The sequence below is a fragment of the Lycium ferocissimum genome, chromosome 12, assembly GCF_029784015.1.
Source record: "Lycium ferocissimum isolate CSIRO_LF1 chromosome 12, AGI_CSIRO_Lferr_CH_V1, whole genome shotgun sequence".
Classification (NCBI taxonomy): Eukaryota; Viridiplantae; Streptophyta; class Magnoliopsida; order Solanales; family Solanaceae; genus Lycium; species Lycium ferocissimum.
The window spans coordinates 50,742,978-50,760,941 of NC_081353.1; the positions used below are offsets into that span (position 1 = coordinate 50,742,978).

The 17,964-nt window shown below is 33.5% G+C and overlaps 1 protein-coding gene across 1 annotated transcript; it reads left to right on the forward strand.

Annotated features, from left to right (window-relative positions):
- The first annotated feature begins 5,112 nt into the window (after positions 1 to 5,112).
- Positions 5,113 to 17,502, forward strand: LOC132040889 (AT-rich interactive domain-containing protein 4). Its single transcript, XM_059431580.1, has 16 exons — positions 5,113 to 5,563; positions 6,442 to 6,706; positions 6,787 to 6,975; positions 7,951 to 8,004; positions 8,113 to 8,201; positions 8,829 to 9,105; positions 9,735 to 9,791; positions 12,975 to 13,006; positions 13,336 to 13,471; positions 13,565 to 13,738; positions 14,272 to 14,901; positions 15,304 to 15,441; positions 15,582 to 15,680; positions 16,151 to 16,251; positions 16,858 to 16,948; positions 17,050 to 17,502. The coding sequence occupies exons 2-16, from the start codon at positions 6,557 to 6,559 to the stop codon at positions 17,146 to 17,148; spliced, it is 2,316 nt and encodes a 771-aa protein (XP_059287563.1). The 5' UTR covers positions 5,113 to 5,563; positions 6,442 to 6,556; the 3' UTR covers positions 17,149 to 17,502.
- The last annotated feature ends 462 nt before the right edge of the window (positions 17,503 to 17,964 follow it).

Here is a 17,964-nt window from a genome sequence, read left to right on the forward strand (position 1 = left end):
AACGATGTTTTCATGTGAATCACTATTCTGCTTTTTGGTAAAAAGACAGCATATGTGTTTGTTTAGATATTCTGGATATTGAGGTATGTTTACATCAATGAATTGGTATGTTTCCAGCTGGTTTCATCATTGAATTGGTGTGTTTGCATCAAGTTCTACATATTATATACAAGCTTTAGATAAATAGTAGTAGCATTTAATATTGAGGTTTGACAAAATGTTCACCAACCTTGCTTCGTTATATAGAAAACACATTACGGAGATTTCAAGGTTTACATTGTGATAATTGGCAATGACTTGAGGATCTTTACATTTTAGATTTCAATTTTTCTTTGTGCACATTTGAATCTCAATATATGAGTCAATATTCTCGTTCAATGGCAAATTCCCTTTGGGATTTTATTCTATTTTGTTCTTAATTTTTTTTTATTTTTTTTTTACCATTTTTTCCGTAAAATATTATTATTTTGAATGTAATCCAATTTACATTTTATTTTTGTTTTTTGATAATTCATTGATGTGTTGTCTTTGCTTGATAATAATTATTTTCAATAGTTGTTTCTTTTCTATTTCTCTAATTTGATGAACACGTTATTTACATATTATATTGTTTGGTGATTCATTGATGTGTGGTTTTGGTTGATAATTATATTTATCAATTGATAGTGTCCGCTTTTCTTGTTTTTTGTTTCATTCTGTTTTGGAACCTAGAAGTTGAACGTCCAATATTGATCTCTAATGAGTATGAATTTTCTTGTAGTGAAAGTGGGTTTGTCAAGTAATTAGAGTTTCTGCGGCCTCTTACCGTATCTGTTTATCATTATATTCCCATTTTCTTTTCTTCTATTTCATCCACTTATTTATGTGCGTGCTTGTGTTACTATTGTATAAATAAATAGATTAATTATTCTAATTTATTTAAATTAGTAATCTTTTATTTTAAAATTTACCTTCTTTCTTTGATTTATCATACTAATAATTTGTAATATTCCTTATTTGTTGAAAGTTATTGGTTCCTTATCTCATGAAATAGTTCAACATTGATTTTATTGGATTAAAGACATCTGATTAAATCGATAAAGAGACATAGTGAAGCAGAGCCTTCAGAAAGTTGTTGGGGAAGGAGGATAAGGACTTTCATGTTCCGAACAAAAATGTTTGATTTAGTTACTAAATCAAATGTTATTTAGTTGTTATTAATGTACTCTTCTACTCCTTATCATACGACGAATCCTGAGACGCTTTCTTTATGTAATTGAATGAAAAGCACGAATTTCTAATTATTTTAAATATATCTATTCTCATAACTTAATTCTTTTAAATATTTTTTTAATGGTGCAACACTTTTTTGTTAGAAGCATTATTTTTAAATATGTTATCATCACACAAATCTGCATTACTACAAGCATTTCTTGAGAGAATATTTTTTGAGGATTTTCAAAAAATTGTAGATACAAAATGTGGTTGTTTCACTAGATAAGAATGAGAGAGAAAGAATATAATTGTTTTTCTCCTTCTAAAAGAATCATCCTCTCAATTTAAAGGAGTGATGGGGTGCATCCGTGCATGGTGAAATGCTAGAAGTTATTTAGAAGAAGTAGCGTATTTTTTAAGCTTTTCTATAAGATTTGGAGAGCAAATAAGGTTATTTCAAAGAGGCGAATTAAAAATATTACAAGAACATGGTAATTTGATTTCCAGCCAGTAAATATGAAAAAAGAGATATACTATATGTAATAATACCTTTTTATATCGAATCTTGATAGAATACATGTACTTATAAAAGTTATATTTGACGCTTAATCAAATTTACGGAATTAAATTTTATATAGACATGCATAAGAATATTTTTAAGGCTCCTATATTAATTAATTTTACAAAAAAGATCCTTTCATAAATTAATAACCATCTTTTATGACAGCGCGAAGTGCGGACAAGTTTGCTAGTTAACATATAATCTTTGTATTAAGCAGCTATACTAACAAAACCATTGACATTTGTATATTTTTTATTTATGTAATTTGAATTTTAAAAATGCCAAATTTCGATTATATTTTATTTGAAAGTATATTTTCCACGAATTTTTGCAAGAATTCTCTTTCTTTCATCTTATTTCTATGCTTAATTAAGTAGACTAATCTATGAGAATATGAGTGATTAATCTCATTTTCTTTCCATGTAAACAAAATCAAATTGGTCAAATTATTTACAACCCCAATAACATGTCACAATGAACATGTTATAATAACAATAACAAAAAAAGTTCCACTAACAATGTGATGTTACTCCAATTATTCCACACTTTAAAAGAATAATCTTTTTGCTTTGATTTAAGATTCCAATTGAACTAAAATTAATTTCTGGGCTTAATAAAGAAACCTTAGTAAAATCTTTAGTAACTTCGTATGAACATTTCTAGTTCTGGGTTTCTTATATGAACTAGTTATTCTTTGTTTTAATAATTTATTTTTCAATTTTATTATTGTCTTGTTCATGTTTTGACTTGAGTGTGTTGTTTTGTTACACAAACCCCAAGTTTTTAGAAAGCGTAAAGATTAAAATGCACTTTTAAAACGATATATATATATATATATATATATATATATATATATATATATATATATATATATATATATATATATATATATATATATGTTCTTGATCAATAACTACATGCCGGACATATCCCTTTTATTCACTATTTTGCTAATATTCTTCTTTATTAATGGAAATTTAACGATGTTTTCATGTGAATCACTATTCTGCTTTTGGTAAAAAGATGCATATGTGTTTGTTTAGATATTCTGGATATTGAGGTATGTTTACATCAATGAATTGGTATGTTTCCAGCTGGTTTCATCATTGAATTGGTGTGTTTGCATCAAGTTCTACATATTATATACAAGCTTTAGATAAATAGTAGTAGCATTTAATATTGAGGTTTGACAAAATGTTCAGCCAACCTTGCTTCGTTATATAGAAAACACATTACGGTAGATTTCAAGGTTTACATTGTGATAATTGGCAATGACTTGAGGATCTTTACATTTTAGATTTCAATTTTTCTTTGTGCACATTTGAATCTCAATATATGAGTCAATATTCTGGTTCAACTGGCAGTCCCTTTGGGATTTTATTCTATTTTGTTCTTAATTTTTTTTATTTTTTTTTTACCATTTTTTCCGTAAAATATTATTATTTTGAATGTAATCCAATTTACATTTTATTTTTGTTTTTTGATAATTCATTGATGTGTTGTCTTTGCTTGATAATAATTATTTTCAATAGTTGTTTCTTTTCTATTTCTCTAATTTGATGAACACGTTATTTACATATTATATTGTTTGGTGATTCATTGATGTGTGGTTTTGGTTGATAATTATATTTATCAATTGATAGTGTCCGCTTTTTTTTTCTTGTTTTTTGTTTCATTCTGTTTTGGAACCTAGAAGTTGAACGTCCAATATTGATCTCTAATGAGTATGAATTTTCTTGTAGTGAAAGTGGGTTTGTCAAGTAATTAGAGTTTCGCCTCTTTACCGTATCTTGTTTATCATTATATTCCCATTTTCTTTTCTTCTATTTCATCCACTTATTTATGTGCGTGCTTGTGTTACTATTGTATAAATAAATAGATTAATTATTCTAATTTATTTAAATTAGTAATCTTTTATTTTAAAATTTACCTTCTTTCTTTGATTTATCATACTAATAATTTGTAATATTCCTTATTTGTTGAAAGTTATTGGTTCCTTATCTCATGAAATAGTTCAACATTGATTTTATTGGATTAAAGACATCTGATTAAATCGATAAAGAGACATAGTGAAGCAGAGCCTTCAGAAAGTTGTTGGGGAAGGAGGATAAGGACTTTCATGTTCCGAACAAAAATGTTTGATTTAGTTACTAAATCAAATGTTATTTAGTTGTTATTAATGTACTCTTCTACTCCTTATCATACGACGAATCCTGAGACGCTTTCTTTATGTAATTGAATGAAAAGCACAAATTTCTAATTATTTTAAATATATCTATTCTCATAACTTAATTCTTTTAAATATTTTTTTAATGGTGCAACACTTTTTTGTTAGAAGCATTATTTTTAAATATGTTATCATCACACAAATCTGCATTACTACAAGCATTTCTTGAGAGAATATTTTTTGAGGATTTTCAAAAAATTGTAGATACAAAATGTGGTTGTTTCACTAGATAAGAATGAGAGAGAGAATATAATTGTTTTTCTCCTTCTAAAAGAATCATCCTCTCAATTTAAAGGAGTGATGGGGTGCATCCGTGCATGGTGAAATGCTAGAAGTTATTTAGAAGAAGTAGCGTATTTTTTAAGCTTTTCTATAAGATTTGGAGAGCAAATAAGGTTATTTCAAAGAGGCGAATTAAAAATATTACAAGAAAATGGTAATTTGATTTCCAGAGGAAGGCCAGTAAATATGAAAAAAGAGATATACTATATGTAATAATACCTTTTTATATCGAATCTTGATAGAATACATGTATTTATAAAAGATATATTTGACACTTAATCAAATTTACGGAATTAAATTTTATATAGACATGCATAAGAATATTTTTAAGGCTCCTATATTAATTAATTTTACAAAAAAGATCCTTTCATAAATTAATAACCATCTTTTATGTGTGTGAAGTGCGGAACAAGTTCTTCAGTTAACATATAATCTTTGTATTAAGCAGCTATACTAACAAAACCATTGACATCTGTATATTTTTTATTTATGTAATTTGAATTTTAAAAACGCCAAATTTCGATTATATTTTATTTGAAAGTATATTTTCCACGAATTTTTGCAAGAATTCTCTTTCTTTCATCTTATTTCTATGCTTAATTAAGTAGACTAATCTATGAGAATATGAGTGATTAATCTCATTTTCTTTCCATGTAAACAAAATCAAATTGGTCAAATTATTTACAACCCCAATAACATGTCACAATGAACATGTTATAATAACAATAACAAAAAAAGTTCCCACTAACAATGTGATGTTACTCCAATTATTCCACACTTTAAAAGAATAATCTTTTTGCTTTGATTTGAGATTCCAATTGAACTAAAATTAATTTCTGGGCTTAATAAAGAAACCTTAGTAGAATCTTTAGTAACTTCGTATGAACATTTCTAGTTCTGGGTTTCTTATATGAACTAGTTATTCTTTGTTTTAATAATTTATTTTTCAATTTTATTATTGTCTTGTTCACGTTTTGACTTGAGTGTGTTGTTTTGTTACACAAACCCCAAGTTTTTAGAAAGCGTAAAGATTAAAATTAAGAAGAACTATTTATAATTTTTTTTCTTTTTTTCTTTTTCTTTCTTGGCTGTTGATAGATTTAATAATTACTAACAGCTAAGAAGATGAGAAAAAAGAATCTTAAATCACACGAACTTTTACTATATTCTATTTTTTTTTCTACATTGATTATTAGATTTTAAAAGGGTCGTTAGGGTTTCTATTCTTTACTTTATTATTTGCTTTCATTCGTATGGTGGATTTGGAAGCTATGTACGCAACAAGTTGTCTCTAATTTGTCTATTTTGGTGAGTTCCTTTTTTCTATTTTTCCCTTTCTTTTGGGATTAGGGTTATCTGTGAAATCAAAATCTTGATTTTTTTTTTCAAGTGGGTATGTGTAACTTAGGGTTATTTTGAGATCAAAATCAAGATTTTCAGGTGGGTATGTATTTTTTGCTGTTATTGAGACAAGAAGAGTTGAGTTTTCCAAGTGGGTGTTGTAAGTTGGGGTTATATTTGAGATCAAAGTCTTGATTTTTCAAGTGGGGTATGAGTAATTTTGTGTATGAGGTTGTTATTGAGACAAAAAACTTGATTTTTCAAGTGGGGTATGTGTAATTTTTTGAATTAGGTAGTTATTGAGACCAAAAACTTGATTTTTCTAGTGGTTATTGGTAATTTTCTGGGTTGGGGGTTATAATATGAGATCATTATGTTGCAGTTTTCTTGCTAGCTTCTTGTGATTTTGGTCTTATGGGCATTTTTATATGTTCTTGCATGTATAATTTTTGGGTATGTGTAACTTAGGGTTATTTTTGGGATCAAAATCCAGATTTTCAAGTGGGTGCGGGTAATTTTCTGAATTAGGTTGTTATTGAGACAAAAGACTTGTTTTTCCAAGTGGGTATTGGTAATTTTCTGCATTAGGTTGTTATTGAGACCAAAAACTTGATTTTTCAAGTGGGGGTGTGTAATTTTCTTAATTAGGTTGTTATTGAGACCAAGAACTTGATTATTCTAGTGGATATTGGTAATTTTCTGGATTGGGGGTTATAATATGAGATCAATATGTTGCAGTTTTCTTGCTAGCTTCTTTTTGGTTTATGCATGTGTTAAAGGTTTAATGTTTTTGCTCTTCTGTGTATTTTTGTAAATAGGATTTCTTTTTCTGCAGGGCTTGCTAAAGGGTTTTAGATTCAGGGTATAAGATTATGGTGGAGTGGGTTTTAGCTGCTGTAGCTAGAATTTCTTTGAAGGCGTGAAATAATTTTAAAAACCGGGTTAACGTGATGTTTCATAACCAAGGAGCTTCGAGACAAAGTTGCAGTCTTCTTGCAGTAGTATGTGGGAGAACTGCTGAATATGATCAGAAGCCAGATGTACATGATGATAAACCGAGATATTGCTTCCCGGAGCTTGTATCATCAGGGCGTTTGGAGGTAGCATCATTCTAAATCGCTTTTGTATCTAATTTAACATGTTCTGGTTTCTTACGTCAATTACAATTTGCTAAATGTAGGTACAAGTGTTGAAAAGCCCCAGTGCTGATGAATTTCGTAAAGTTTTAGATTCATCGCAGCCAAATATTGTATATTTGCAAGGAGAGCGTCTTTCGAATGATGAAGTTGGTTCGCTTGTTTGGGGAGGGGTTGAATTGTCTTCCGTGGAAGCCATTTCTGGACTTTTTAGTACCACGCTGCCAACCGCTGTATGTAACTTTCTTTCCTTAGTCTTCTCAGGAGAATTTGTGCTAGTAGTGTCTTTCCTTGCGTTTCCCTTGGTCGGGCACTTCGGCTTTGGCAGTTCATTTTATTTCTGCACAGAGAATAGGCACCAAAAGGCTTTGGTTCATGTTATATCTGCACTCTGCAGCCATTGCCAAGTTGTTGGATTTAAATTTATCTTGCTAAAGAGTTTAGATTCAGCGTTTAAGATAATTTGCAAGCTTGTTAGGTTTGCCTTATTTCACTTGATTTAATAAATATGATCCAGTCAGTTCTTTAGCAGAATCACCCTCTTTAACCATTAAAAGTGCATGATTGTTATTTTGGGAGTATCAAATGTTGTGATAATTTAGAAGGTTGTTATTGTGCCGATGTTTCAGTCTAGCGGTTGAGATCATGATATTAAAGGTTAATCATATTTGAGTCTCATTCATGTGTGGGTGTTTGCCCAACAATGTGCTAGTTTTTGTCTTGTTTACAGATTGGTGTTTGTTCCCCCAACCGTTAATGTAAATGACACAGCTTGCATCGTCATAGCAAAGTAGAACTCAAGGTGATTATTTATAAAATAAAAATAAAAATTCAAGGTGATTATGTCTTAATGACATATCACATATCTAATAATCAGTAATGCACTCAATTAAAAATGGCTTAGAAATAAATTCAACATTGGTTTTTGTTCCTCTGACTGGTAAAGTAAATGATACAGCTCTGTCATCATAGCAAAATAGAATTCAAGATGATTATATCTTAATGAAATACCTAATAATCGGTAATGCCTTAATTAAAAAATGGCTTAGAAATAAATGCCAAGCCACCTTTTAATGGTTAGGTTAAGTTGTCTTTGCTGAAGATTCAATTATTTTGAAGTGTTCCTATGGTCGTATTATACTTACACTATTCGGACAGGAAATTCTATTAGTGTTAATTCTTTTGTTTACTTGATAATCCTATTGTAGGTCTATTTGGAGATCCCAAATGGAGAAAAATTGGCTGAAGCTCTTCATGCTAAGGTGAGAAATTACGTGTATTTGCTCAATCAGTTGATGATCTGGTCAAATCTCCTCATTTGAACTTATGGATGGTTTCTTTTGGTTCCACCCCTATGTTCATTTTTGCAGGGAATTCCTTATGTGATGTACTGGAAGAGCGCATTTTCCTGCTATGCAGCATCCCATTTTCGACATGCATTTTTATGTGTGGCACAGAGGTATTCTTACCGGTGACTCTAGATGTGCGGTGATTTGATGCATTATTCTGGACCTTCCCATATATTCAATTGCTTGTAGTTTCTTTTTGTTGCCTATTCTCTGTGCTAGAGAACAACAGTTGTATTCTACCAGTTGACTTCAATAATATGGCTGTCCATTCATTTTAGAAAACCACCTGGATTTATACATTACCATTAAGCTATTTCTTATTGGTACTTTGTGGTCATTATCAAATTTTCCATTTTAATCCCTTTCCACGTCTGCTACATTTGTCCAAGAATTACACTGTATTCTTGTCTAGTTTGATGGTGGTTTAGTGGTAGACTTCACAGAGCTTTTCATATTGATTTTTGTGGCATTCTTGACTCTTTACTTGCAACCAAGCATGTTATCGGGGGATTGTCAAGATCACCAGCACACTTCACGGCAAAGGGATGCCTTCTTTAGAGGCTTACATCATTCAAATAAATAGTACTAGTTACTTTCGGATCAGCTGTCTGTGCAGTTGATTTCTTTTCTACATTGCATTAGGAGAGCCAACTTTGATGAAGTTGATACATGATTTTATATCTGTATGGCTTGAAGTAAGGTATTGATTTAGGAGGTCTACTTGTTGTATCCTGCAGTTCAAGTTGTCATGTTTGGGATGCTTTCCAACTTGCACATGCGTCCTTTAGGCTTTACTGTGTCCGGAACAACCTTGTTCTCCCTGAGATGAGCCAGCAGGCCAGTGGTAAACTGGGTCCTCACCTGCTTGGCGATCCTCCAAAAATCGATGTCCCTTCACCTGAGGCAGGTCCTGAAGATGATGAAGAAAGCAATTCTGATGCTCTTCCTGCCATAAAGATCTATGATGATGATGTGAACATGAGGTTTCTCGTTTGTGGACTGCCATGCTCATTGGTATGAGACTGATTTCATGTACTCTTTCTATTCGGTTGCATGTGGCACAATTCCCGTTTTTGTGTTTTCTAAAAAGTTTCGACTTCTTTGAGTGATAATGTTCTAATCATTATGTGAACAACTTCCAAGAATTTAAATTCATTAATCAATGAAAATTTTAATGAGGACTCATAAATGATATAACTTACCCCAACTTGATGGGGCTGAAACGTAGTTGTTATGGTAATCTCATAAACAACAATGTGATTCTTTCTTTACGAAGTCCTCTGTCTGAACAACCCCTTAAAGTTATTAGATTAATTGTCTATTATTACAACTACAATATGTTACGAAGCTATTTGACAGCATGTGATAGTTTCTTTATGAATTGAACTCTCCGAACTTGATATTTAACAATCAAATCAACGCCCTGAGTAACTCAAAGAAGTTAGATTAATTAGCTCACGCTATAAATGCTATATGTTAGTCAAACTTACTTCTTCATCCGCTTAGTTTGTGCTTGAAGATATACAGCTTACATGCACACAAACGTATAATACTTTTCATAGCGTGTCTTCTAAGTTGTGTCATGTTATATTCGGAACTATTTTGTACACATTACTTATGTTATGAATGGCTTCTTGTCTCAGGATGAATGCTTGTTGGGATCTATAGCCGACGGTCTGAATGCCCTCTTAAGTATAGAAGTAAGTTACACCAAAAATTCCTCCTTTTTATCACCTTGTGGCACATATTTTCAATTCTTGAAGAAATGGAAGCTGTTTATGATAACAAATATACTAAAACTTCTTCAGATTAGTGGTCACTTGGCACCATCTTCTTTATTTGAGCTGCTCAGACTTGTCTAGTTTTTAGCTTCCTGCCATCTGAATGAGTGTATCTGGTCATCATTCTCGTAGATATTAAATTTTTTTGTGCACATGCTGCTGATATTCCCTTTTCTTGAGCTTAAGAAAATGTTGATAGATGGACCTAAGGGTGTGGTTTAGCAGTCAATGAAGTAGGCAAAAATCATGGGAGACCAATCCTAGCAGAGACAAGAATGCTGTTCTTTTGCATTCGCTTAAGTCCGGGTGGACAGAGTTACTAGATACCTATTTTGGTGGGAGGTAAGAGGTATTCGTGTGGAGTAATTGAGGTGTGCACATACTCGTCCAAACACCAACATTATCACACAAAAAAAGATTAAAAAGATATGCCGATAGATCTAAACCTTAAAGAAATGTTGAAGAACAGAAGAAGATTGCTTCAAATGATAGATTGATAGATCTCTTCAATGTGGTGGGCAGATGGACAAAAAGAAGAATAAGGGCGCGTTTGGAGAGCCACCTTAGAATAAGAGGGTGTGATTGGATGTAGTTACACAGTTTTGGCATGTTTATCTGGCTGATTAATTACTTGGTTAGCATGAAAAGAGTGTAATCGAGTGGGAGCAATTACGCTTTCCTGTTTTTCTGGGGGAAGCGAGAATTGATGGTAATTATACTATGTATTATATTCAAAGTTTAACTTTTAATTTTTTAGTTCATTTTTTCTACGCTAACTCGTGCTACTTTTTCCACGCTGATACTTATCAACAGCGTAGGAGTGTATGTTCTAGAAAAGAATACTTTCACATCTTAGTGGAGGATCCGGGTGCCACATTGCTTTGAACGTAGACGTCACTATCATAAAATCACTAATTTTCAATGATCGTTGGAATTTGGGTAAGGGATTTTCGATGAAAAGTGTGTCGAAAGCGTTACCTCGAGCCAAATTTTCCGTCAGAAATAACGATGTTTTAGTAGTATACATCTATTTTCGAAGTAGTGTGGCACTTAGAATCTCCAAATAACGAAAACACTTGGTTGGTTTGACCAGATTTAGCCTTCAATTAGTCCTTTCAGTTTATATAGACAAATTGATCAAAATGTAATGATTATACTCCCTCCGGATCAAAATGAGTGTCCACTTAGCCCTTTGCACACCCCTTAAGAAAACACTAACTCCTAGATAAAAAGAGGTAATTTGACTAAACTGCCCCTAATTAAATAGGTATTGGGATTTGATCACATAGCACTTAATAGGGGCAAATCTAGAAAAAGAAGATTTATTCTTTCTTGATTTGATAAGTGGACGCTTTTTGACTCAAGAAAAAAAGGCCAAGTGGACACTCTTTTTGATCCAGAGGGAGTAATAACTTGGCACAAAACAAAAGCTTAATCCAACTTGTGAATCAGAGTGTGAACAAATATATGTTTTTAGTTCCATTATTAAGCGGTTATGGATCAAGCCAAGCATCATCATTACAGAGAGAGATGAACTTTTAAGTTTGAAGGAAAGAATCTTCAATTTTGTTTCATACTTAAAGTCTTAAACAAAGATGAGACAAAAAGTTAAAGAATCGTTTGAAAAAGTGAGTCAAACTACTTTTGAATAACTGGTCAAGAAGACAGATACGAACCATAAAAATAGAGTACCTGTATATGTATTTGTATATACCTATTGCTTCAGCAAGCAAAATATTAACTACTTGTTGGCAGTGGGATTTGAACTCCCACCACATAGGAGAAACTTTAAACTTTTGCCACTGGCACCTTTGCCTCTTTTGTTGATGTGGGTAGCACTTGATATCTTTATAGTATTTCTTACATATATATACATATACATACAAAGTTTCAACCGAAGCTTGCGGGTGGCATGGCACTCCCTCGGGCCTTAATAGATCCACCCCTGCATCTCATGTTTATCTTTTAAGATGTTTTTTTTAACGAAACAATTGGAGATTTAGATTATATTCACATGTTTTGGCCAGAAAATCTAAATTTGCAATTGGATCTTTTCTAAATGATTTTTTTTTTTTTTTGTTTGTAAGTTTAACGAAACAATTGGAGATTTAGATTATATTCACATGTTTTGGCTAAAAATCTAAAATTTGCAATTGGATCTTTTTTTTTTTCCCCTCTTTTTTTGTTTTTTGTTTTTGTTTGTGAGACACACCCAATGTTGTGGCCTGGTGGTCAATGAAGTGGTGAAAACTTTAGAAATTAAGGTTCAAATCTAGCAGAGACAAAGCACTAGGAGATTTTTCCCATCTACAAAAGCCTTGGTGGGTAGAGTTATTTGTTACCTGTCCTGGTGGGGGCTAGCAAATATCCGGCGGAATCGAGGTGTGCACAAGCTGATCTGGACATTAGGTTATTGGAAAAAAAAAAAATCTTGTGAGAGGATATCAGTTATTTACATAATACTCCCTCCGTTTCATTTTATCGTCTTAGTTTGACTGGGCACATAATATGAGAAGTAAGAGAAACTTTTTAGCCTTGTGGTTTTAAACTAAAGATGTGAATAATATTAAACATGTCATGTGGGATGTTGGAATTAAAGAGTTGCTAAATGTGGGAATTGACATTCTTTTGAGACAGACTAAAAAGGAAAGTATGACATTTAAATTTAAACATAGGAAGTAATAATTTAAAATACTTCTAATAAGAAAATATGTATTTTAACCATAAATTATTTTAATAATTACTAGATACATGTATATTAATAAGAGACTAAAGATTACCTACTGTTCATATTATTTTAAATCAAAAAAATATATGACTGTGTAATTACTACCTGTGAAACCAAACATGCTGATGAATTTCTTAATAATTACTTCATGACAAAAATAAGCCTTTGTACTTTTCAATTACTAGACTACATAATTTCTTCCTTAGTAATTACACAGCCTGGAAATTACGCAGGGCTTCAAACTCGTCCTTTTTATATTTCTTGCTTGTCTATTGAAGAATGAGAAAGTTGGATGTTCTTGAAATCACTAAATTTTTTCTAGGTATGACGTGATTGAGTACTGAAAAAACTGCTTTTCTTTTTTGTTATTCCAGATGCGAGGGGGTAAGCTGCATAACCGGGTCAGGTACTTCTCAGAATGGATTTTGTGGTGCTGTAATATTTTATTTTCCAGACCTGCTTCATGGAGTTGTTATTTTCTTTTCTGAAATTTGATGTTATTAGCATTTCAAAATTTACTCCACTGGTGATTGCATCTTTAAGACTAGGAAACTTATATGCTTGATATCGAATTACTTTCATTTGTCTATGAGGTATCTGCCAGATTTGCTTATTTTTTTTCTGTTTGCCAGTCACCAAACATCAGCAATATGCACTTCCCTGATTAAATTCTCTGTTCATGTGCTACTCTCTTGTCAATTGTTGTGCCCCTAACGTTGCTGCTCTGTGATACAGTGCCCTTCCACCACCTCTTCAGGCTGGTACATTTTCCCGTGGTGTTGTGACCATGCGGTGTGATCTGTCAACCAGTAGTTCTGCTCATATTTCACTTCTAGTTTCAGGCAGTGCTCAAACATGTTTTGATGATCAGGTAATTTTAGCAGTATGTTCATGTACAGGCTAGTGACTTTAATTGCCCTCTGAGGACAGATTGGATGATGCATTTTTCCCTGTTACTTTTCAGCTATTAGAGAATCACATAAAAAGTGAAATAATTGAAAATAGTACGCTGATTCATGCACTACCAAGTGATGAAGAAAATAGGCCACCCATATCTCAGCCTCGGAGATCAATGTCTGTAGCTTGTGGATCAGAAGTATTTGAAGTTTGCATGAAGGTTCCGATGTGGGCTTCACAGGTCCTTAATTTTCACTACTCTTTGTTTCTCTTTTTTGTTCCCTCACTAAGTCCTTTTAGAGATACTCTGAGAGAAGATGGGGGGATCCAATCAATTTGGCTCCTGGTTTTCTTTAAACGTAATGGCTGTTGATTTGATCAGTATATGTGCTTCCTTATAAATAAAGAACAAAATCAGCATATGTGCTTGTACTAAGTTCGGTGTCTCTCGTTTTCATATTTATACTTAGAAAAGTTTGTTTTCTGGTTAATATGTTGGAGAATGGTCTATACATTTGATAGTGGGTATCTAGGCTTTCTTTTAATGTAATGACTATCTAGTCATTATTGCTCTTCTTTTAAGTTCCTTGGTCACCTTTTCATATTTGTAGCATCAAAGGATTGTGTGCTGGATCCAGGATCACTATTAGTTATTAATAAGGATCCAGGATCACTATTAGTTATTCATAATTTCATTATTGATGGTGTTTACCGCCTTCTTAAGGTTCTAGTTAGACCTTTATAAGTTGGTTCTTCATGTTCTGTTCTATTCAGGTTTTGAGACAATTGGCTCCTGATGTTTCGTATCGTAGTTTAGTTGCACTTGGCATTGCTAGCATTCAGGGACTAGCTGTAGCTTCATTTGAGAAAGATGATGCTGAACGACTTCTTTTCTTCTGCACAAAGCAACGGAAGGATAGGGCTTTCGGCAATTTTAAGATTGGGAATCCTCCAGCATGGTTAAGACCACCTGCTCCTAGCAGAAAGAGGTCTGATTTTTATCAAGAAACAAGTCATATTTTCCAAAATGGTTTAGCACCTGAAAATCATTTAGCTGTGAAAGAAGAGAAAGAAAGTCGATTAGGGAATGGTGTTGCAACACCTCTGGTGACTGCTAGACAAAAACGCAAAGTTGCTGCTATGCGGCCCATTCCTCATGTTCGTCACCAGAAAATGCTACCCTTTTCTGGAATTTCGGAGCTGGGGAGCCTTGATGAGAACCATGTGAAACCTAATCTGCCCATCATTCCTTCTTCAACTAAGGGTAGCAATGTTGGAGTAACTCCTGCTGCCCATCGGAAAGCAGCATCAAGTTCACATCAGGCTAAGCAAATTATATCCTTGAATCCTCTTCCACTGAAGAAACATGGTTGTGGGCGAAGTCCAATACATGTGTGTTCTGAGGTAAGATAATTTTTCCTTTCATATATATTTTCATGCATTAACTTTGCTTGAGGATTCTGATCTCTGCTTTGGATTATGCCCATTTATCTGCTGTTACCTATTTAATCTGAATTATTGAAATTAGGAAGAACCCTGTATAAACAATAGCTGATTTTACAGGCTCCAAGAAAAATTAAAGTGTTGTGAATTTCAGAATCTGTTGACACAATCTTATGGAATCGAGTTATTTAGTTTGCATTATCTGATAAGAGCTTGTCCTTTAACAGCGGGTGCTTTCAGAATGCATTCTACCCCTCGAATGCCTCTTTTTCACTTTACTACTGTGATTGGATTATATAACTAACATGGATAAGTGTAATCATTTTTTTCTTTTCTCTCTTTCTCTGCCCCACCTATTTCCAGGAGGAATTTCTGAAAGATGTAATGCAGTTTTTAATTCTTCGTGGACACACTCGTCTCATTCCTCAAGGTGGCCTTGCTGAGTTTCCAGACGCTATTCTCAATGCCAAACGCCTTGACCTCTTTAACTTGTATAGGGAGGTGAGTTTTTTTTCTGCTTATTAAGAAGGAACTTTCAGGAATCTGCAAGGGTGCTGAGCAATATATATTATACTCCCTTGCAGAAAAAATGACAAGACTATCAAACGTCATCTTGATTTTCTAAATTGAATGTTCTTCAGGTGGTTTCAAGGGGTGGTTTTCATGTTGGCAACGGCATCAATTGGAAAGGGCAAGTTTTCTCAAAGATGCGAAATCACACAGTAACCAACAGGATGACTGTAAGGCCTCTACTCAATATGACATATTAGTAGCCTGTTCTTTTCCAACTTCTTATTGACTAAGCATGTTTCTCTCTCTGAACCAGTGTGTGGGTTGGTTGTCAGCTAATTGTAAACCTTTTTAAGTTACCTAGGATCTGGCCCTACGTATTCCATACGCTCAGACCTGGTTGAAAGAACCTATGTTGCTCGGACTCTTCAAAAATGGACACGGGTGCTTGTCGGATCCTCCAAAAGTAGTGCATTTTTGAAGGATCCGACACGGTTGCGGCATCATTTTTGGAGAGTCCGAGCAACATAGGAAAGAACTGCATGTTTGTTTATGTTCATAAGTTTTTGTGGATGCTTATACTTCCTCATGAGAACTGTTACTGGAGGATTTTTTTACTTCCGATTTTTCAACCCCCCCTTTTTATGTATACCTGCAGAAACTTGAACGGCTCTTTTAACACAATAATTTCTTGAACCAGGGTGTTGGGAATACACTCAAAAGACATTATGAGACTTACCTTTTGGAGTACGAATTGGCTCATGACGATGTTGATGGAGAGTGCTGCTTGTTATGTCGCAGGTCAATTTCCGTTCATCATTTTGTTTTAAATGCTGCTAGTTGTCAAATGTGTCCTGCTGGGTGTAATAATGAGAAAATGACAAAAATGGTGCCTTCTGTTTGAGAGTAGATTTAAAAGTTGTTTTACGCACCGAACAATTTTGGTCCTTTAAGTTTGCCAAAAAGTTCACTTTGTCTCCATCAAATATTTAACAATTTATGTTCGTCAGATTTGACGGGAACAGTGGGGAAGAAAAAGATTCAACTGTAAACACCAAGAAAGTCCCATCAAATCCTGAAACTAGACACTAAAAAGATGTAAAAAAAAATAGATTACACCTCAGAAAGCTTCACTTGACTCTAGAAATAAATCAAGAATAGCAGATACTACAAAAATATACCTCTAAATGTGAGTTCCTGCTAAATTCTTGTTTTCATAGTCCCTGTCAAATCTAACGGGCAGAGTTCGATAAATATTTGACGGGGAGTAAAAGTGTTAACTTTTGGCAAACTTAAAGGACGAAAACTGTTCAATGCATGCTTAAGGGGCTATTTTGAACCAACCAGCAGACATAAGGGACAATCTTTGATAATGATTGCCTAACAAATGTTACCTATGTCCTCCAGTAGTGCTGCTGGAGATTGGGTTAACTGTGGGATTTGTGGTGAGTGGGCACATTTTGGCTGTGATAGAAGACCGGGTCTTGGTGCCTTCAAGGTACTGAGTTGATCTCCATAACCAACCTCTTTCTTCTAAACATTCTAGGAGGAGTTTTGATGTGAAGTGTATGGTCTGTTTCTTGTTTGATTCTTTTGCAGGACTATGCAAAGACAGATGGACTGGAATACATATGTCCGCAATGCAGCGTTACAAATTTCAAGAAGAAAATGCAGAAAACTACGAACGGATATTCCTGAACCTAAGCCTAATGGCTTCAACAACACCATTATTGGCTGTCCGCTAATCCCAATTCATTATATACATGTTTTCTCTTAGAACATCATCTGTTTCTTTGCAGAGAAATTAGTTAAAAGCTTCTATTGCTTAGGCATTAGCGTGTGTTCTGGACAAACAGAGAAAGGCGTATATTGAACAGAAGTGAAAATGCAAAAGAAGTTGGAAAGCGGAGACGAGGAGGAAGAGTTGTAGAGATAGGGAAGGGACGAGACTGTATCTCATGGGAAGTCTTTGTAATATATAATCCTTCTCTGTGAGGATATGACATTTTGTAGCTTTTGTTAGTGGAATTAATTTTTCTACAATTCCACAAATCTCTTCGCAGCATCACTTCTCCAGGGCTTAGTTTTTTTCTTCCACCTTGCTGTTTGTCTATTTTTATTCATTTGAAATTCCTGTAGGATGCAAGAGAACAACCGAGGAGTTCAGGGCTTGAAGTAGCTCCATTAATTTGTTTTGGAAATATATAAATATATAGTACTCTGGGCTTTACGAATATCGGGGACTGGACAAATGTCTATTATAAGAGGTTCTTCACCATCGCTGGATACACAATGAAAACGCTGCCATGGACACCTGTCTTTGATCCAGATGTTGAAACACCACTAACCCGTTTGGATTTTGCTGCATTAACTCTCATGGCATTTATTCCAATGGAATATTATGTCAAGAATGGTGAGTTGTATTGGTCCTGCTATGGCACCTGACCTGGCTACATACTCAAAAGTCTAGGGGAAATGTTGCTAAAATCAGGGTGGAAATAGATTTATCAAAGC